The 20,873-nt window shown below is 48.0% G+C and overlaps 9 protein-coding genes across 9 annotated transcripts; 7 read left to right on the forward strand and 2 right to left on the reverse strand.

Annotated features, from left to right (window-relative positions):
* Positions 1–9: 9 nt before the first annotated feature.
* Positions 10–1,378, forward strand: N7447_009855 (glutathione S-transferase family protein; the record flags this gene model as incomplete). The annotated part of the gene is made up of 5 exons (XM_057234117.1): positions 10–138; positions 192–360; positions 417–503; positions 560–738; positions 797–1,378. The coding sequence occupies 5 exons, from the start codon at positions 10–12 to the stop codon at positions 1,376–1,378; spliced, it is 1,146 nt and encodes a 381-aa protein (XP_057081401.1).
* A 47-nt stretch (positions 1,379–1,425) lies between these two features.
* Positions 1,426–1,677, forward strand: N7447_009856 (uncharacterized protein; the record flags this gene model as incomplete). The annotated part of the gene is made up of 2 exons (XM_057234118.1): positions 1,426–1,463; positions 1,512–1,677. The coding sequence occupies 2 exons, from the start codon at positions 1,426–1,428 to the stop codon at positions 1,675–1,677; spliced, it is 204 nt and encodes a 67-aa protein (XP_057081402.1).
* A 327-nt stretch (positions 1,678–2,004) lies between these two features.
* N7447_009857 (calcium-binding mitochondrial carrier protein) lies at positions 2,005–4,185 on the reverse strand (the record flags this gene model as incomplete). Its single annotated transcript, XM_057234119.1, has 8 exons — positions 2,005–2,524; positions 2,582–2,614; positions 2,667–2,770; positions 2,832–2,893; positions 2,948–3,564; positions 3,637–3,844; positions 3,926–4,006; positions 4,056–4,185. The coding sequence occupies 8 exons, from the start codon at positions 4,183–4,185 to the stop codon at positions 2,005–2,007; spliced, it is 1,755 nt and encodes a 584-aa protein (XP_057081403.1).
* Positions 4,186–4,625: 440 nt separating this feature from the next.
* On the forward strand, positions 4,626–5,649 carry ssn8 (cyclin-dependent protein serine/threonine kinase regulator SSN8; the record flags this gene model as incomplete). The annotated part of the gene is made up of 3 exons (XM_057234120.1): positions 4,626–4,785; positions 4,843–5,052; positions 5,105–5,649. The coding sequence occupies 3 exons, from the start codon at positions 4,626–4,628 to the stop codon at positions 5,647–5,649; spliced, it is 915 nt and encodes a 304-aa protein (XP_057081404.1).
* A 3,241-nt stretch (positions 5,650–8,890) lies between these two features.
* N7447_009859 (DUF4452 domain-containing protein) lies at positions 8,891–9,595 on the forward strand (the record flags this gene model as incomplete). Its single annotated transcript, XM_057234121.1, has 2 exons — positions 8,891–9,169; positions 9,281–9,595. 2 exons carry the CDS (start codon positions 8,891–8,893, stop codon positions 9,593–9,595), a joined length of 594 nt encoding a protein of 197 aa, XP_057081405.1.
* A 2,576-nt stretch (positions 9,596–12,171) lies between these two features.
* On the forward strand, positions 12,172–13,579 carry N7447_009860 (pepsin-like aspartic protease; the record flags this gene model as incomplete). Its single annotated transcript, XM_057234122.1, has 3 exons — positions 12,172–12,518; positions 12,626–13,389; positions 13,452–13,579. The coding sequence occupies 3 exons, from the start codon at positions 12,172–12,174 to the stop codon at positions 13,577–13,579; spliced, it is 1,239 nt and encodes a 412-aa protein (XP_057081406.1).
* Positions 13,580–13,800: 221 nt separating this feature from the next.
* Positions 13,801–15,135, reverse strand: N7447_009861 (putative cofactor for methionyl- and glutamyl-tRNA synthetases; the record flags this gene model as incomplete). The annotated part of the gene is made up of 1 exon (XM_057234123.1): positions 13,801–15,135. The coding sequence occupies one exon, from the start codon at positions 15,133–15,135 to the stop codon at positions 13,801–13,803; it is 1,335 nt and encodes a 444-aa protein (XP_057081407.1).
* Positions 15,136–17,219: 2,084 nt separating this feature from the next.
* N7447_009862 (bZIP transcription factor JlbA/IDI-4) lies at positions 17,220–18,330 on the forward strand (the record flags this gene model as incomplete). The annotated part of the gene is made up of 3 exons (XM_057234124.1): positions 17,220–17,274; positions 17,520–17,969; positions 18,026–18,330. 3 exons carry the CDS (start codon positions 17,220–17,222, stop codon positions 18,328–18,330), a joined length of 810 nt encoding a protein of 269 aa, XP_057081408.1.
* A 495-nt stretch (positions 18,331–18,825) lies between these two features.
* Positions 18,826–19,831, forward strand: N7447_009863 (uncharacterized protein; the record flags this gene model as incomplete). Its single annotated transcript, XM_057234125.1, has 4 exons — positions 18,826–18,903; positions 18,989–19,022; positions 19,076–19,324; positions 19,533–19,831. 4 exons carry the CDS (start codon positions 18,826–18,828, stop codon positions 19,829–19,831), a joined length of 660 nt encoding a protein of 219 aa, XP_057081409.1.
* Between the last annotated feature and the right edge of the window lie 1,042 nt (positions 19,832–20,873).

The following is a 20,873-nucleotide window of genomic DNA, read 5'->3' on the forward strand; positions in this document are numbered from 1 at the left end:
CTGCCGCTTATGTTTTTTATTCTGAAATATCAATCATTGCGGCGTCTTTCACGTCCAATTCTCCGCGCAGAGCCTGTTCGTGCAGCTTACCAAAGCTTTGTGTTCCCCGCAACAATCATCTATTCCCGCAATATGGCAGTAAGAAAGTCGACTACAACGGCTCCAATTGCTATATTAACTTGCAATTCTAGACCGGAAACTCCATGAAAATCACCGATTGGGTGAAACCTGGTGACAAGTCCGGCGAGTTCAAACGTCAGCAATCTGTCTTCCGGAACTGGATCTCTAGAGAGGCCGGCGCCCAATTTCCTCCAGAGAAGGGCCGGTACCATCTTTATGTCTCTTATGCCTGTCCATGGGGTATGAAAGAGCTTCCACTTGACTTGCAACTCGATCTGTGACTCATTATCTACTAGCTCATCGGACTTTGATTACTCGGAAGCTCAAGGGTCTCGAGGACTTCATCTCTTTCTCTTCGGTGCATTGGCATCTTGGAGCGGAAGGTCAGATCTATCTCACAGACTGTGGGGGAATTAAATGGTTCTAACTCATCTCTTAGGTTGGCGATTTGCTACTCCTGATGAGAAACTGTCGGGGGAGAACACCATTCCTGATCCTCTACACCCGGAATTCACTCATATCCGACAGGTCTACTTCTCCAATGATCCAGACTACACGGGTCGGTTCACCGTCCCAGTTCTCTTCGACAAGAAGACCAAGCTGATCGTAAGCAACGAGGTACGAAACAATCTTCCCAAACGAAGCCATTTTCAATTCCAAATTCTTACGAAACCAGAGCTCGGAAATCATCCGCATGCTCTACCATGAGTTCGACGATATTCTCCCAGAGCAATACAAGAACATCGACCTCTTCCCCAAGGCTCTACAAGCCGACATCGACGCCTCCAACGAATGGATCTACAACGACATCAATAATGGCGTATACAAATCCGGTTTCGCAACCACGCAAGAAGCCTACGAGAAAGCCGTAACAACACTTTTCTCCTCGCTTGACAAGGTCGAAGCCCACCTCGCCAAGCAAGAAGCAGCCTCGAAGCCATATTTCTTCGGCGACGAGATCACCGAGGCTGATATCAGACTCTACACCACCATCGTGCGATTTGACCCGGTCTACGTGCAGCATTTCAAGTGTAATCTGCGTGATATCCGCTCTGGATTCCCGGCGATTCACCGCTGGGTGCGCAGGCTGTATTGGGATGTCCCTGCTTTCCGGGATACCACCGACTTCGAGCATATCAAGTTCCATTATACTAAAAGTCACAAGCAGATTAATCAGTTTGCTATTACTCCTCTGGGGCCTGTGCCGGATATTCTTCCTAAGGGTGAGGAGGTTAGGGCTGTGCAGGAGGCTAAATAAGGGGTTTAGTGATAGAGCCTGTCTGCGACTCGCGAACTGGGTAATTTATGAGTAATCGGAATGGTATTCATGCAAATGTTTCAAAGTATGTATTTATCCAAACGTGTAGGTTTTCTTATAATAATAATAATAGACAAAATGGAAATCAAAAGTCCCGTGGTATTGTATCGACGCCTTGCCATGCTGATGTGGTTGGTGGTGGGTTTCCCAGTGCCCTGTATCAAAGGTTGGTCAAAAGTACAGTTGTCTCAAGTGAGCGCAACATGAGCAATAGAAATCAAATAAAAAGTACAGATTGAAGCATTGTTGATATCAACCAAAGGTGAATGCAAAAAAAAAAAAAAAAGCCAATGTTGTGGTCTCTCGTGATTATGGCAATGAGATCAAAAATGGGAATGGGGTGCATCTCAAATGCACCCATGAGAGGGTGTGCCAAGTCTGTCGATGGCTTTTGTGGGTATCTTGGGGACAACGCTTCTAAATGTCAAGCCGTTAAATAGCAAAGATCGATCCCAAGGCACAACGGATGTGCCAGGATGAAGTCGAAATGCAAGCAAATGGCTGAGTGGTATCCGCGGGGGTATGCAAGGAGGAAGAGGAAGTGAGTGCTTGTTCGGACTGGCAGATTATCGTAAACCAAGTATACGTTTCGCGTTCTCATAGACCACGTAACTGATCGACATGGCCGGTGCCACTTTGAGAAGGTTAGGCGTGAGACCTTTGTACAAGCCACGAGGTCCCTCGGTTTTGAGTGTAACTTTTAGAACCTCGCCAATCCCTGTGTATGTAGGTGGATGCATGATCGTGCCCTGGGTTTGAAGTCGAGTGCGGAGAACATTGAGGGGGTAGACAATACAGGCACTGAATCCTCCACTCATAGCACCAATTGCACCTGTCGCGAAGTTGCCGAGGGGTACGTCATCCTCATGACAGCCACATTCACGAGCCTTTTTAGCGAGAAGACTCCGTTTGAGGTATTCAAATGTCGATAGATCGATTGCGGCGTAGGGGAACATCCCCACAAGGCCAAGCGGGAGTCCACGGAAAAAGCCAACCAAGCCATTCTTGTTCCACACCTTTCTTGCGGTAGCTGCGATGAGTTGATTGCCTATCGGCCCACCTTTCACGGTTTCACACTGCATGCGACTATTGATAAGTGTAAGCCACGGTGCTCTAACAAGTCACTTGGGTCGATGAACTCACAATTTTAAGGTATCGAGGGGGTAGACGAAGCATCTAGTCGCAATTAGATTCAATTTTCCTCTCATCAATGACGCGCAAGACCTACTGGGCAACCATTCCACCAAAGCCACCGGACATAAACTGTGAAGTGGGAAGGAGTCGCTTGGTATCGTTATGTCCTTCGAGTTTTGCAAATGCTCGTTTCGCAGACTGTTCTCGGGTCAGCATTCGTCTAGTTGCGTGGACGAAATTTAATATCAAGAGTACAAACCTCGTAGGCACCAAACTTGATCGCAGACTCTGGCATAACCTTCACCACGTTCAAGCCGTTCCCTACTGATAGTTAGTCGTTGCCGCTTCGAGCCCAGATCGACAACTACGACGAACCTGCGAACAAACTCCGTATTCCTCCAGCTCGCCACAATACTTTGAGCGCGTCGAGCAATGTTCTGGAAGCATTCCCTGCCGCAGCCAACGGGGCCCCGTCCTTCGCCGCCTGAACCGTTGCTTTGACGCCGGTCTGTGCAATGAGATAAACTTTGAGACGATCGAGGGGGGCGGTGGCCGTCCTCGACACGGCACCCGCAATTCCACCTGCAAGGAAGTAGCCTAGTTGAGGGGTATTTTCGGTCAACTTCCGTCCATAATATCGGAAAAACATCCGCATGGCGGTAGTCTGGGGAAGAGGCAACCACTCCAACTCCAAGTCGGCGTCTAGCGAGGCAATATCATGCTCGAAAACGGGTCCCAACTTTGAGATTTGACTGGTTTGCGCGTGCGCTGCAGGAATGAAGGAGGCCAAGGTGGGGAGAGACAAAAAGTTGTACAAAAAGTGTTGGATGGCCAGAACGTAGGGTGAAAGAAACGGATGGTCTGTACCTAAACCCTGCAGGTCATTGATGTGGACATCTCCTTCCGGGTTTAGATTGCCCGTAGCCGTGTAGTATGAAAGGACTGCGTGGAGGTCGGTCGGGGACTGGAGAGGTAGGAATAGAAGGAAATCCCTAAAAGAAAAAGAAGAGTTCATGTCAGCCTAGACTGTTCAGCCTTCACTGGACCAGTGCAATTGTATATACCTCCACTCTGTGTAAGAGATCACCCCGTCATTGTTTTTGTCGACCTCGGCGAAAAACCGGTCCAACTTGGCGTTCGAGACCGTGACTCCAGAACCTGAAAAGGCATTCCGCAATTCTGTCTTGTCAATTTCTCCGCTGTTATCTCGATCGATGCTCTGGAACATCTGCCATAGCCCGTCCTCGGTGCGGTTGAGAAATGCTCGGAACTCTGCGGATTATGTGATTAGACCAAACAATGGCGGCCAGGACACCCCTTCCCCAAGTGGCTAGGTAGTTCTTGTGAGCTTACCGGCTTGGTCGATACGTCCATCGCCATTCGTGTCCACCTCCCGGACGACACTCAGTACCATATCGTCTGCATTTTTTAAAGCTAGAAAGAGATTAGGCGCGTAAATATAAAGGAACCCGGTCAAACTCACGATGATCGATTTTCTTCAACCCCTTCTTTAATCCAGTCAGGTCGATAGAACCCTCTCGTCGGGTATCCAAGGTTTCCCATAGTTCGGCGACTCGTTTGTCGCGTTCATCTTTTGACTCTTCGGATGCCATGATGAAAATTGTTACCGAGCAACCATTTCTTTGCTTTGTTATAAGGGGATGTTCAAACCAAGACCCATAGATGTTGAAAATAAGATCGAGGACATAAAAAGGATGACGTGAGGTAAAAGTTATGCGCAAGTGAATATGAATAGCCTTGTAATGATTAATAGGCGCCCGGCGATTTGACCTTTGACGCCATCGGATTATCTTGCACGGGACCAGGGCCAAGCCCTACTATCCCTTTTTGGGATTACAACCTGACCTCATATTAGATGACTTGATTCTTATATTATTTATTGTTTTGTTTTGGTTTCTTTGTTGGTGATTCTGCATTCTCATTTCATCATAATACGTGGCCTGCGGGGTCAGCTGTATAGCCCCCGGACCTCGGATCAACCATGTCGTGACGACTTTCAATTTGCGAGCTTTGCCATCATCAAACTTTCAATATGGCAGCCAACTACTGGGCATCATCCCAGCGTCGACACTGGCTATTCTCTAGAGAGAAGTTAGCAGATATCCGTGAAGGATTACGGGAGAAGGATAAAGTTGCCCATTCGCAGTTCCCGCTGCCAGATCAGCGACTACTGAATATCTACTTTAATCACCGTAGGTGTTGTCAATATGTTCATTCTTTTGAACTCCCAGGCTAATGAAGATTACAAGAGCTCATCAGACTCGGCAAACGCATGTCCACCAGACAGCAGGCCATTGCGACAGCACAGGTGTATCTCAAGAGATTCTATACCAAGAATGAGATTCGACAGACAAGTCCATACCTTGTGCTCACCACAGCCTTCTATCTTGCCTGCAAGATGGAAGAGTGTCCACAGCATATTCGCTTTGTGGTCGGCGAAGCGCGCGGTTTGTGGCCGGGTATGCATCCGTATATAGAGCCATAAACAGACCAAACGCTAACTATTCACAGAATTTATTACCCCAGATGTGGCAAAGCTCGGGGAATGCGAGTTTGCCTTGATATCTGAATTGAGCTCGCAACTCATCGTGCATCATCCTTATCGGACTTTGTCCGAACTTCAGACCGAACTATCACTCACCTCGGACGAAGTCGCTCTGGCCTGGTCGGTCATCAATGATCATTATCTGACAGATCTACCCCTTCTACACCCGCCTCATGTCATTGCTATCATGGCAATCGTCGTCGCGGTTGTATTCAAACCCACCCACCCATCCGCGTACCCTGGAACCGGGCAATCGGCTTTGGCGGGCTCTATGAGAGATGGAGGCGGCATGCAGATGCTGGCCGCTTTATCAGATAAAACTGGATCCGGTCCTCCTCCTAAAATTCAGAAGCTTATCGGCTGGCTTGCGGAAAGTGAAGTCGATATCAAAGCTGTCATCGAATGTACACAAGAGCTGGTCTCTTTGTACGAGGTGTGGGAGCAATATAGCGAGAAGAACTGCAAGGAGTTGCTTGGAAGGATGGTTAAGAGCAAGAACTTGGACAAATGATGCCGTCCCGCATCCTGTACTTTAACCAGCCCTTATATATCGATGTCTCGGTATTCCAGATAGGCAGTCGAGCTACGTATGCCCATTCGAGTTTTGACCCTTTAATACTTCTTGCTATCTACCTGGCAAGATATGGGTGCCAATGAGATTCCAGATCAAATTATAGCGGGAATCAGCTTGCAGTCTGAGGACAAGCGCTGTGATGTGTGACAATGGATACACTTGGGGGAAACAAAAGAACATTACGATGACTATGAGACTATCTCCTTCATATTCACCCTCCACTGCTAGAAAAATGGCAATCCAAAGTCTTCCAAAAACTTGGGAGATGTACTGTTCAGTTGGCGGAGCAACCAATGCTCGTGGGCGTAGCCGGGGTCACTTTGGACTCGAAGTTTATTCTGCGTGCTCTGAGGATCAACGAACATCTGAAGTGCCTTTGTTCTCTCGTTCGCATATATGTCCAGTAGGTCGGACGACTTCCCTTCAAAGAATAATCATCTCGAGGATATCGCATAGAGCTTCGGAGGCCAATCAGTCCTGTTGACAGTCCCATACCACCCATGGGCTAGTAGTGATGAAGTGGGTATCAAAGGTATATCATCAAATGGATGGAGAACTGGCGTTGTTAAGATGAGTTGCATCTCCTGCGAGCACATATCGTCCCTAGAAAGTAGAAGCACACAATTGATGGATACGATAGAGAGCAGACTTGATTGTTTCTGCGTTGGTTGGGCTGGGGCCAGGAAGCAATTTCTTTTTCCGGAAGAGACGTGATATGATCGATTGAATTTACTTCATCGGCTGGCGTTTGGTCTTCCGGGTCCAAGCTGACAGCACAACGGTATAGAGACTTTTTTGCAACCTCCCCAGTATATCGGGTGCACAATGAACTAGGTTGGGAACTTAGTGTCGACATTTGGATCCTCGAATAGAAAATCGATGGGCATTAGTTTCTCTGGCCAACCATGCCCTTTTAGGGGAATATCCGCCTATGCTTGGAATATAGTCTTGGCATCGCCTCTTCTGGTCGTGGCATTGACGCCTGAAGAGGTAGGGGCATAACAAGAGAAAATTGAGGAGGGTGTTTATACTCGCAGGTGGGCGCCTTCCCAATCCATGGCTTCATGGCAGCCTTAGACCATAACAACGTTGGATGCGGGTGCTCTGCTCTGCCTAGTCGCACATACTGGCAAAGGATGATAGGCTCCAGGGGAACTAAAGAAGTAAACATTTGAAAGTAAAAATCAACGTATTTTTTTCAAAAAGGGGGATGCCAAGTTCCTATCTATCTCATCTGCGATCACATAGCCCAGCGCATTACGGTACTAGATTTGATTAAACTCTGTTTAAGGAGATCAAAGCAGTCCACAATATGTCTACATAGAAATACTAAACGCTAGTTACAAAGATAACTAGTTAACTAGTTAAGCATGTTTGTGACCTGACAAATAAGGTATGCAATTTCCACCCTTGGATTCCACATCAAAGGCACTATTCCGAATCAAGTGTAAAAAGGATATAACCAAAATAATGTTTAAAGTATGTAAGAATCTAGACTTATCTCTCTGTCTTGCTGTCATGCTGTCATGCTGTCATGCTGTGCAACGAGGACCTCGACTCCGCAAATCGCGATTTCAATATCGCCCAGAGTTTGAAACCACCTTCCGACTCGGACAGAGACATTTGCCGCGATGTAATAGATTTCACATATTTGTAATCCAACCAGGGCTTAAATACTTGATCGTGTTTGTAGGTCCCTTGCGCGGTGTATCCGGGGATCGGATCGCGGATAGTCTATTGAATTACATATTTCGTGCATTGGAACCCCACGATCTCGGACACCAAATCATGCAACCTGCACAGACGCTGGATAGATCAGCTGCATTATTCAAGCTTCGCAACGTTTACGGGGTACCATATGTGATAGATCCGATCTCGCCAGTGCGACTGCGCCTCATGAGATGCCCCAAATAGCCAAAGGGGCGGTGAAGCCGAAAACTAGAGAGGCTTACGGTGGTACGTTGTTTCTAGTAGAGTTTGGGCTTGATCCTTTTTCGGCGCCGTGTAATAGAATGAAAGTTATCACTGGTGGAAGAGGGAAGGTCGGCACATCATGCAACAGGGTTCCGTTCCAGTAGGCGCCGAGAGCATTTCCAGAGCATATCCCAATTAAGGACATAAAGACGATAACCGGAAATAGCTCCCAGACCTAAAAGTATATCGCCACACGTTGAATAGTGGGAACTCACATTTGATTTTTATTCGGTCGCATAAATATGTAGTGAGTCACGGGTAGGCAATGCTACCCAGCGAGAAGGCGAAGAAAGCGCCGTAAGCCCCTGCCCTAGTCCGGATTCCGCATTGATGAACTCCGATTTGGAAGGGTGTGAGCTGATAAGGTCGGATCTCAAGGTCCCCTACCAATAATAGGCGGATTCATCTGCAGCTAGGGCTGTGGGTGTGTCTCGAGACCAACAAGGTTTTTTGGGGGGGGAGAGGGGGGTCTTTGCGCTGCGTGTCGAAGGATTGGGGAATTCGTACGGGGAGCCGATCAAAGCAAGATCAGCAGCCACTGCCGATTCGGGCACCCTATAGGGGGGAATAGAGGGGAATGTTCCTGGGAAGGTAAAGCCAATGCACAGCCTGCAGCTAAGGGATCCGAAGGGCTGAGGAAAAAATCTCAGCTTTTGCCCCCTCTTATTTACTTTTCCGGACTTCGTTTCGGTTTATTAGATGTGTATATCTCACAAAAAGATCATTTCGGCAACGTCGGATCTAGATAAAATAGTATGTAACAATCGTCATTGTAGGTAGAGATCTTGTAACGTTCCAATCGACGACGTCAGGTTTTTTGAAGTATTTTGGTGGGCCGTTGGGGTCCATTTTTGAGGATCTGCGAGTTCTCATTGGTTGTGAGGCTATTGCCACTCCGGTAGCGCTTTGGTTTGGTTGGTGCGTCGATGTAAGTCTCTTTCCATTTCTGACAATACATAACGGTAATTATTCACATCAAACGCTTAATCAACTCCCTTAAATAGTAAGAAATGGTAATGACGGTATCCGTACCATCCCCATAACACACCCCTCCCCTCTTTTTCTCCTTCGCCTCTTCCCACACACTCTTCCCATTAATCCTTCCTCTTTTCAATCTCGATCTTTCCTCCTATATTTTTATATCCTCGTTTTTTTTTTGTAACTTTCTTATCTTCCATCTCACTTTCCGGTGGCTTCTTACACAATGTCTGCCTACTTCTACAACCAACACCAGCAACACCAGCAACATCCTCACCATGGTGCTCATATGCAATCTGCAACAAATACCCACCATGGGCGCTCTCGTCGTGCCCCAAAGATGGCCTCGCAGAATGCTCACCGTCAGTTCCGAGGAGTCAAGAGTATGCGGGAATTGGCGGAAGCTCCGGCTGTGACAGCCTTCCGTGCAAGATTCGAGGCTGGTCGGTCCTTTGATCTGGATGACGACCTCGAGTTTTGCCCGGGTCTCCTGACTGAGGATGATGTACGTTTTGATCGGCGAATTTTCGAACCCCCTTACGCCCCTTGAAGATCGCCAATCTTAATTCGGATAAACCATTTTAAGGAGACAGTCTTGCTGACTTTTATTTTGTAGTTGCACTCCATCCACTCCACTTCCGACCGCTCTTCTCTCTCCAGCGGCTCGCCGGACACCTCACCTCTGCAGCACCAAATCCAACCGGTGCAGCAAGTGACCCCGTCCGTCTCTTTGTCCCCCGCTCAAACCAACTCTTACGTTCACTCTGGTGTTGCCGGCAACCCTAATCATGTCAACTACCAGCAACAGCAACCTGCGAACCGGACCCGCAAGGTCATTCCGATTATCAACCCCTCGACTGGAATGACCCTGTCGAGCCCCCCTTCATCGATCACGCCCGCGATGATGCAGAATGCTCAGCGTCGGTGGTAAAGGTGCCATCTGCCAAAGTCGTAGGCTGGCATCCTACATCTCCATTCGTCCATTGCACGTTATTTCAGCTGTTCTGCATCATCGGGGTCCCTTAATCGCAGGTCATAATGTTTCTTTTTTTTTTCTCCACTTGCATTCTTGTTCGATACGTCTATTGCATTCGACACGACACACAACCTGGAAAAATATCTGTTCCACGAACACGGCGACCAAAAAAAATCTTCAAAAATTCGAAAACAAAAAACCGACCTGTACATACACTCTCCTCTTCGCCGATTACGACCACCTTCGCCTCATATTCTAGATCCTTTGCGATACTCTTAGCTTGTTGCGAGCGACGGCGCCTGCGATTCAATACCTTGCATCCTTTTCCTACGATACCTCTTTCGCCTCTCAGGGAGGGACGAATACTTTCTTCGGCCTATGTTTCTTTTTTCCGGTCAGGCCACCGATGATGTACAGAACACACGTGCAGTGACATTGCTACTTGACGTTGCATGCCAATGACCTATGGAGTTGATTTTACCTTTTTATTTTGGGAGGGTTTTGCGTGCAACCGACTTTGCCAGATACACCTTCGCTGTGGCACTTCATTATTTTCTTTCTACGATCTGTTTGTTTGGGTTTTTTTTTACCGGGGTGGGAATGGATATCATTTTCAAGGATCTAGAGGCGGAAACGATACACGTCTGCATTGCTTGGGCACTGTTGAATATCTTGGGTTGTTTTTTATTGCTTTGTTACCTTCTACTTTTCTCATCTTTTACGGATTGTTTCTCTGTACATCGAATTTGGGGACTGGTGAACAACGCTTCCTTGCCGCTGGTATGTGGCTGGTTGGGTCTGGTAGCGAAACCATGGGATGGGAGTTGTTTCTGTTTGAAATCGATATCCTTGGGGGTCTCTCGCGGCGTGCGAGTCTAGACCATTATGCACTTAAAATGCTTTCACTTTTTACTCTCCTTTCATTTCTTTTAGCTCTGTATTCCTATTGGAAGAGTAATGACATTGTATGATGTTGATTTATATTGATTCTTGCATACTATCAAGTTCAATCACATCTCATGTTTGTACCATCTTAGGACTCTTTTGAGACTACATTGTAGGTTGTTGAGACTTGCTTCTACAAAGCAATATACTTGTTTTCTTAGCCAAGCATGTAGATGCGCCCGCAAGCCTTCTGCTCTAAGCCATTCGAGTGCCAGACACAGAGCCTATCTCACATTAACGTTGTTCTAGTTTGGATTTTTGAATCGGATTGGAGACAGTATTCCAAGACCGGGGGTTAATATTCCATGTTTCTTTTGCCTCTCCGCAGAACCGAAACTTCTATAATGTCACAAGTGGTGCCTCAGAAAAAAAATGTAGGGATATATATAAATATAGTTATGGTGTGAATCAATGCCATGAAGAAATGGGGCTTACCTACAAGATTTGCATCCCTTAAACTATAAACTAATTACACAAATTTTATAATCAGATCTTTAATTTATATTGAGTACACTCGACAGTTTGATCGGCCGAAGATCAATGGGAGGCAAAGATCCCATTGTTCTACGGAGTACTCCGTACTCCATACATATGCCAACACGCAATGCCTTTGTTCCAATAGGCAGAGAAGCAAAGTCCAAGAAAATAAAAAAGTAAGCCACACTTAACATGTCACAGAGAGCTCTCTATAACATTTCTAATATGTTTCAAGTGCGTTGTCCAGCCTGCATGATTGGGCCCCTACCCGCTGGCCGTTGTTTCAGGATCAGCAAGCAGATCCTAACACTCCACAGGCCCTCAGGTCTCAGGTGTCAAACCCACGCGCCCAGGGGAATCCCCCCACTTATCTAAGACGCCGCGTAGTAACAGACAAGTTACAGAGTGCCCTGCTATTCCGTACATAGGTATCTCCGTACTCCCTACTCCGTCCGGCGCTACTTCCGAGGCCCCTTACTTCCTGACACACGGAGTATACATCTTGGTCTGGGACTGATGGCGTCTGTGAAGCATGCCCAGCTTAGGCCAAGGGTTTGGCAGTGCAGTACTTGCCTCCGATAGGCGGATGCGCCGGACAGAAACAAACGTTTGCACTACAAAATACGTATTGTTTTCGGGTCGCTCTTGCCTTTAGGGTTGTTTCCTGCCCATATGAAGTTTCACTTTGTCTTGTCTTGTCTTGTCTTGCTTTGTTGATATATTGTTTTTGGTTCTCGCATTGTTTTCTTCTCTTCTGCATTGTTCACATTGTACACATTGTATTCTTTCTTTTTTCATTCTTGGCAGCAGGTATTCGAGTCAGGACTACTGCCTGCTGACGTTCATTTTGAGACATTGGACATTGTCCTCCATTCATTCAGACCAAGTCTGCCCTTACAGACCTGCAGAGCTGCCGAAAATCCACCTTCTTTTCGATCTTGTCTTGTGTTTCTTGTCCATCGCATTCTTTAATATCAATTCCTCAGGCCGGCCCTGATCTAATCACCTTTTTTTTTTTGATTTTGATATCCCAAGTTGGGGCTTTGGGCAACATGCAATTCGTTTTTTTTCTTGCTGTTTTCTTTTCGTTGAGCTTCAATGCTCTTTCCATGCCCGTGGCTCCTCTAAATCACCTCCAAGGCCGGTCCTTCAAGGTGGAGAGAGTCAGGCGCAATGGCGACGTTGTCCATGGACCCGCGGCACTGCGCAAGGCATACCGCAAGTTCGGAATTGATGCAACAACTCTCAATGGTGTGGATGTGAGCGACTTCCAGCCTTTCGACACCAAGCATACCACTACCGCCTCCGTGAAAATTGCAAAGGAAGAGGCAGTGAATTCTGAACAGACGGGCGCCGTGGATGCCACTTCAGTTGATGGAGACGTCGAATTTGTCTCGCCGGTCAATATTGGAGGCCAAACCTTCGATCTGAATTTCGACAGTGGCTCTGCTGATATGTAAGTTTTGTGTTCTTGCTCTTCTGGAAGATTGGCTGGCTAGCGACATCTTTCCTTGTACCAGCCCACAGAATGAATATTCCAAACTAACCAATTGCCATATATAGGTGGGTGTTGAGCTCGAGACTTCCAAAATCACTGCGAGCCAGCCGAGAAGTCTATGAACCGAGCAAATCCACCACTTTCGAAGAACTCGATAACAGCACATTCGAGATCAAGTACGGTGACTCGTCCTATGCCACTGGAGGAGTAGGCAAGGATGATGTCTCGATTGGCGGGGTCAAAGTCACTGGGCAATCCTTCGGCCTTCCGACGGATATTTCACAATCATTCGCTGATGACACCAAGTCTAACGGACTTGTCGGTCTCGGATTTTCTTCAATCAACACTGTCACACCGGTTTCACAGAGTACATTCTTCGACAACGTCGCCCCCAGCCTCAGCGAGCCAGTCTTCACCGTTCGATTGCTCAGCAACGGCGTCGGAGAGTATGAATTTGGAACCGTTGATCAGGACAAGTATCGAGGAGTCATGGCCAACGTCAGTGTAGATTCATCCAATGGGTTCTGGCAGTTCAACTCGGCACAATACGCCATAGGAGGAGGCCCCTTGCACCCGGTCACCCAGGCACCTACCGCCATTGCTGACACTGGCACCTCGCTCATGATGGTTAGCCCTGAGGTTGCGGAGGCGTACTATAAGCAAGTCGATGGCGCTATATACGCCAATAATGCCAACGGGTATATCTTCCCCTGCACTTCGAGCTTGCCCAGTCTATCCGTTGCGGTTGGGAAAGGTTATTCGGCTACTATCCCTGGATCGTTCATCAATTGGTCCGAGGTGGGAACCAACACGACTACTGGTGAAACAGGTGAGAAATCCTTGTTCTATTGAAGCTCGAGGTATGAGTTCCGAGCTAACATTTTTTGACAGTGTGCTATGGCGGCCTTCAGTCGAGCGGAAGTTCAAGCATGGCGATCTATGGCGATGTGTTCTTGAAGGCACTGTTTGTGGTCTTTGATCAACGCGGGCCTTCTCTGGGATTCGCGGCACCCGCTTAGGCAAACATGCCGATATCTATCACTTCCTTAAGTTGTGTGGCAATGTACAGACTAAAAAAATGGAACGCATAATTCAACTTTTTTCATGTATTGGCATGCAGAGGAAGAAATTTCATTAATATGCACAAAAATAGTACGAACTTGGAAATTTTGATTTCTTCATATTCTCATGGGTATGCGTTTAGTTTTATTTTCAGATATACCGAACACCGTCACATCCCTTACCGCACAGTAGCATTAGTCAAGCTCTGAACAGTACAGACACCACCGGAGGCAGCAACCAGCTTTCCAAGAGCAGGCTTGCCCTCCTGTCCATGGACAGAGGGAACGGCACTGCTATCAAAGGCAACCTCGCGGTCGGCAGTGGTAGTGAAACCGGGCTGGAAAGTCTCCCAGACCTTCTTCTTGGGGTTAAGCTGCTTCTCAGGCTGACCATCGTTCCAGCCCTCGAAGCTGATACGCTCACCGGCAGGAGCATCAGCAGGGGGGTTGACGAGCTCGACAGGACCGGCGTGCGAGTCCTCGCCCTCCGCAACGCGCGGGGACGCAGCGAGGACCATAGCGCAGGACTTGACGCCACGCATGGTCACGGGCTTCAGGTTGCAGACGGCAACGATCTTGCGGCCCTGCATCTCCTCAAGCGGGATCAAGCCGTTCAATCCGGAGCATACGGTCCGTACGGTCTTGCCAGTCTCCTCATCGAGAGAGGTGTTATCGCTGCCAGGGGCGTCGCCACAGTCGATAGTGGACACGTACAGGGAGTCCGCGTTGGGGTGGTTGATCGCGCGAAGAATGTGTCCGACACGCAGGTCAATCAGTGATGGGGCCGGAGGAGCAGCGGGGGCAGGAGCGGGCTTGGGGGCTTTCTCCTTCTTCTCCTTCTTCTCCTTCTTGTTGGTCTTCACGGGGGCGCCGTCGGCACCGGCCTGGGTCTGAGCTTTGGCGGCTTGCTCGGCCTTGCCTTGACCGATGACGAGGGGCTTGGACTCGTTGTTCGAGTCTGGGTTCTGGGCATTGGCCTTCTCACGCTTCTTGCGCTCTTTCTCTTCCTTGGGGTCGACGGGCTTGGGAACGAACCTGACGTCGTTCAGGTCGATGGCGATCTTCTCCTCCTCGGGGATCTGGAGCGAGAACAGGCGGCCGTTCTGCACGAAGTCGACGTGACGCACGATGTGGTGGTAACCCTTTTCTCCGGTGCGCTGTTCGGGAGTCCATTTCTCAACGATGGGGGCGAGGATAGCGTAGATGGCAATATCGGCGACCGAGGGCTTCGCGCCGAGGAGGGTGGTGCGGGTGGCCAGGTGGATGTTCAGCTGGTCGAGGATTCCAGTAGTGACGTCCTTTTTGTCATTGGCGAGAGAGTTCTTCAGGCCGGAGACGGTGTTGAGCCATTGCTTGATGTCGGCTTCCTCTGCCTCATTGAAGGTGACCTGGGGGAAGATCTTGGCCGAAGCGTGAAGGTAGTCGGGCTCGGTGGAATCGGGAGAGACTACGGCGGGGTACGACCGGTAGAGAAGGGAGAGAAGAGAGGTCTCGGGAGCTGCTGCCGTCGCCATGGTGTATGTTCGTGGAGGGGTTGGGAGTGGAAGAAGAGAAAATCGAGGAGGGGCACGGATTTGTGTAAGGACCCGCGGGGTTGCCAGTCGGGCCCGCAATAGGGTCGACCTGAGAGAATTCAACTTGACGACGATCCCTTTTATATAGGGATCTGGTGCAATTACTTGTTTTAATTAATATTCAAGCAATCGCCCTTGGATGCTTTTTTTCCTGGCCGTGCTGTGTTTGCTGACTCAGCGGTTGCCGGGGCTGGGGCTGCCCATAGTAGAAAGGCCTGTTGCTAGAGGATTTGACCTCGACGTCTCATCGTCTGTGTTAAAACCAAGGACCTGCTGATTATGACCTTTCAATATCTTATCATATCCCACCGTCTGATGAGTACAGCGTCAAAGTTTGCTTCCAATAAGAGGAAGACAAGCCCCTTGAACTAGACTATCCTCAATAACTAGGGGATATATCTATGTGTTCTATCTTCAGTAGTTGATCATGTGCTATATTGCTTTGAACTATGTTGTTTAAACACCTGCTATCTTAGCAAAGTGAAGGAATGGTTGTATAGCAGTTTCAATGTCTACGTCCCGGTCTCTGTCGAAACCGAATCAAGAGGACAAGCAAATTGCTATCAGATCCCACCATACATAGCATCGACCAGAAACTGTGCTGTGAATCTGCAGATTTGATTGATACAAAATAAATCCCCTTTCGTTAGGGATTCGGATCTGCTGATCAGAGAAAGTTTAGCTCCCACTTCCACAATGATTAGTGATTTCTAGCTACATGAAACTCCTTTTGTTTTGCTTGTTTCAACATGGTCTATCAATCACGGTGTATCAGGTAAGCGGAAAGCAAAAGAGTAAGCAAAAGAGTATTTCACCTTCAACTCATACCGGGTGAGTCTTCCATTTGATACGAATACCCGCAGCCAACGCCTGTTGCCGTGGTGTTTGTCCTCGCGCATTCCAATATCCGGATTGGCACTAGCTTTGGCAAGCATCTTGATGACTTCCTTATTTCCCAGATTAAGGGCTTTCAACAGAGCAGTTTGCCCTTGGTTATTTTGCTTGTTGACGTCGAGTTGGTTCGAAATATAACTTCCCAACAAAACCACCTTTCAGAGCCATACACCTCCGCATATGGATATTGTCGATGTCTATAATAGGAAATAATTTCCACGTGGACTCATCGCAAACACTTCCAGCAAACTTCGAGAGTGCTTCGACTGCCTTCTCGTAAACTGTCAGCTTGCGGTGTTTTAAACTCCATTCTAGGGCCATGAGAGCTCTATCCAGTGGTCTCCAGAGCTCAAAGCCTATCACCTTGGAGAGACGGTGATTCATTCGACAGAGTCTAGCGTGAGGATTTTTCGATAGCAGAGCTGCAATGAGCTGCAACAACTCGTTGGGGAGATCAAGTATTGATGTTGTGAAGACTTATTTCTTCCAGTGATGAAAAGCATCCGTCGTGAAGATTCGCTTGGAGAAAGTCTTTCGCTGCCTTTCGTGCTCGTCTTTACCAGTCAACCATGGCTCCGGAAAATGGAATTGATTCAACGCAAGGTTTCGAGCGGTGGAAATAGACATGAGCTGCTAGTGGTGATCTGTCCTAGCTCAGAATAATTCATGACGATGAAGTAAATCAGATCCACCTCATCTAGCTTGATTCTGAGGGGTCACTGAGGGTTTGCATTGTTATGTCTAACAACGCCACATGCTGCTTGAACTGTCTTGATTGCCGTCGCATTCAAAGACATGGGATTAAACAGCATACTGTGAAAAAGAACCGAATGGATGTGGAAGGTATTGCCACTACCACAGTCTTTTATATTTAAGGCTGAAGAACTTTAGTTTGATACTTTAGTATGAGGGGTGGACCATAGTCATTCTGAGCTTATATGCAAAGTTTGTCTACAGGTCCAATATTGTAATCATAGAATCTCAAATGTGTCCTATTCAGTAAATTAGGGGTCTTCGCCAGGTCTCTTATTTTATGCATAATTCCAATCCGGGAGGGGCTTAGATGTGAATGTAACCTAGAGGTATATTCCACTTATCTTAAACTGTATTAGCGTGTCCCAATATCCTCCATGATTGGTCAATTGAATGACGCTAAAATGAGTCATAATGAGTCGTGGGGGAACAGTACATAAACAACCAATCATGTGCTGCTTACGGTGGGCCCATGTGGTGCTGCGGTTCATCCCTTGATCTTCTCGATTCTTTTATATGACCGGGCCTTGTCCTTCAATATCTTCCTCAGGACACAACTCCTACAGAGTTGACCCCCTACACACAGTTGCCCTAGGGTACTTCCTTCCTCATCTTCATACAGAGCGTCACGGGTCTGCAAAGGCCCGTCTAAGAAATCCAGCGATGTCCGCCTGCAGTTGTTCCAGCGCCGCGGCCGCGATCCAGACCTCCTTCCACTGGTTCCAACCCGCCCGACACCGGCACGCAGGAACGCCATCAAGGGCCTGCTGAATATTCGCCATGGGCAAATCTTCATCCGTACAGTGATAACGACCTCTTCTCATCACTGGCGCCACCGTTGGAAGGCTTTCCCTCGGCTGTGCCAGTCTGTCAATCCTTTGATACCCTCACGCACGAGTCGGCACTCTGGACAGAACCCGATCTGTCCTTTGCTGATACCGACTGGAATTTCATATCTGTGAACCATCCGACGCCATACCCTCCTGGTTATGACGGTGGCGATGTCCCCGTCATGGACCTTGGGTATGGGTCTGCCTCTGCTTTCAACTCTCTTTCGGATTCCGGATCAATCGAGCACCAACAATATGTTTCTGCGTCTCTTGTTTCTAGCTCCGCCCACTCACCCGGTAGGATTATGTTCTTCAATCAACTCAAAAGGAGTCTAGTTTCTAACGCTTACAAGATGGCCACTCGCATCCTTCCCCTGTCTCTCAATTCCCGGCTCCTGTCTCGACTTCCCACTCCAGTCCCGCTACCTCGGATGATACTCTCGGCCGCGTCGACTCGTCACGGGTGGAAAAGCGGAAACTCAACACCCTCGCGGCGCGGAGATGTCGACAGAGACGTGTGGATCGGATGAAGGAACTCGAAGCCGAGCTGGAGAAAGTCCGGCAGGAAAGAGATGATTGGAGACTTCGGTGTTCGAAGCTGGAAGGCGAAACGGATGCTCTGAAAGGTCTTCTGACTCGCAAGAGCAGGGTTACATAGTTGGATACTCGAGAATCAGAGCTGGTCTCTCAAGCAACGAATTCGATTGGTTTCGGATCTGTGTTTACTTCTATTTCTTATTTCCCCCAAAAGGATCTGTTATAAGCACTATTCGTATTGGTGGGTGGAGATATACGTCAGACTTGTCCCTCTACGTCGGGCACCCCCGCAGAGTAGCCCTAGGTCATATGCATCAAACCCTTGTGCATAGATCGTGGCAAACAACAAGCAGAGGTTTCGCCATTGATCTTTTCTCTCGATTCAGATGAATGACACCCTATACTTCGCGGGGTTTCGCCAAGAGGGGTTCTCCGCAAGTCCGCCTAACCGAGGTATCACTCATATTGAATCGGAGCCTTAGATACATATGTATCTCATATCTGTGTAACATTTTAATCTCTCAGTCACATCGTCTCACTTTATTTCCAGCAGACTCCATTCCTTGGTCCGTTCTACAATACTTCAACCAACTCGTCTGTTGATACGAAACCCATCATGAGAGCTGTGCGATTTCATGGACGAGGTGATGTCCGCATTGACGAGGTCGAAGAACCAGTTTGCGGCAGTGGCCAGGTCAAGGCAAGCTTAGCATTACCAGTCACATACCTAAGGTTACCTTGAAGACTAAGTCTCTAACAACGAACCTTGATGTTTCGAGATTCGACCTGCCTTTGTCGGAATCTGTGGCAGTGGTAAGTAACACACTCGACAACCCCGATTAGCTAGTTCCTTTAATCAAACTCAGACCTCCATGAGTATCTTGCTGGCCCAATCATTGTCCCTGTCACTCCGCACCCAATAACTGGCGAGAAGCTGCCGATCACCCTGGGCCATGAGTTCAGTGGTACAGTCGAAGAGATTGGCTCAGGCATTGCAGGGTTCAAGGTCGGGGATCGGGTTGTGGTCAAGCCTGACATCTTTGACGCCACGTGTTCAAGCTGTTCAATGGGCAGCTTCAATGCCTGCGAGAAACAGGGATTTATTGGGCTCAGCAGTAAGCCACGCTACGGTCTATAACCATGTCGCGATATTGACGGCCACAAGGTCAGGCAGGTGGTCTATCGGACCACATAGTCGTGGACAGCAAGCATGCGATTTTGTTGCCCGACTCCATCCCCCTCGACATTGGTGGTAAGGATAGACTTGTCCGTTTCAAGTTGTCTTGGAATTGTTTCAGCTCTGACAACAGACTGGTGATACAGCCCTGGTGGAACCTCTCGCCGTCGCATGGCACGCCGTAAGCCGCAGTCCTCTGCAGACAACTGACACGGTACTCGTCGTTGGAGCTGGACCGATCGGTCTGGCTATTATCCAGGTACTGAAAGCCAAAGGTATTACATCAATTATTGCTGTGGAGGTCTCTAAGCAGCGACGATCATTTGCCCTGGCCCAGGGCGCCACCGAGGTCCTTAACCCCGTTGGTGTGGATGCAGTTGCGCAGGTACGCGCCTTGACTGAGAATCTGGGTGCAGCTATTGCATTCGAGTGTTCTGGGGTTTAGGCTGGGCTCGATACTGCGATGGCTGGTCTTCGGGTGCGCGGGACAACGGTCATCGTTTCCTCGTGGGAACAGAGGCCTGTTGTTGATGCTCTTGCTGTTGTGTTTCGTGAGAAACATATCATAGGGGCTATTGCTTATAATTATGAAGACTTTGAGGCTGTGATTGACGCAATTGCTTCGGGTATGTTTGGCCGCTACTCAATTAATTGTCTTGACTTCCTAATTAGGTAGATGCCCTCTGCTACCCTCTTGCTTCTTTGGTGCAGGTACTATTCAGCCTCGCCCGATGATCACTAGTAAGATCCGAATGGAGGATGTAGATGAGAAGGGATTCAAAGCTCTCATCGGAGAGAGGGATAAGCATGTTAAGATCCTGATTGACATTTCTGCATGATAGCGGTTGGTTCATACGCCTTGGTTTCTCTGAGGTGTATTTCAATTTTTAATTTCCATCACAATATTCACGGATCAGTCTACATAACTACCTGGACTATGCGCCAAGCTTTATACATGCTAATATAAAATGGGGGATGGTCCACTAGATCAGATCTTCTTGGCCTGAGATAGAACTTTTCGGCTAAGCCGATTGGAGCCCTAAACAATCTAGTAAGTCATCATACTAAGCCGAACCATTGGCATATTTATGGTCCTTCATTGGGTGTTTGATCTAATTAGATACAATTAGCACTATATTTACCTAAGGTAAAATTCAAAAAAGGGCACCTTTAAATACTTTGAACCCAAACTAACTATGTATTTTTAAACCCCAAGGGTTAAATTCCAGTTACCGTTTAATATGCGAAATCGCCACAGCAATGATCTAATGGTGTATCCTTAACTGGTATGTGTATCAGCCCCAGTGGCGCTGTCTTTCTGAAACTCCCATTGTCTTTCTTTTTTGTTTCTTTACTTTGTTCCTGAAACGTTAGTGCAGATTAGAGACATTGTGTTAACCCTAACTGTCGCAAGTAATCCGGGTCTAATACTTAAGCTTAATACATAACAAATTAATAATAAATTTATCAAACATAGAAACGGTACG

Source organism: Penicillium robsamsonii (assembly GCF_028829455.1).
Source record: "Penicillium robsamsonii strain IBT 29466 chromosome Unknown utg000006l_segment0_segment0, whole genome shotgun sequence".
Taxonomy (NCBI): Eukaryota; Fungi; Ascomycota; class Eurotiomycetes; order Eurotiales; family Aspergillaceae; genus Penicillium; species Penicillium robsamsonii.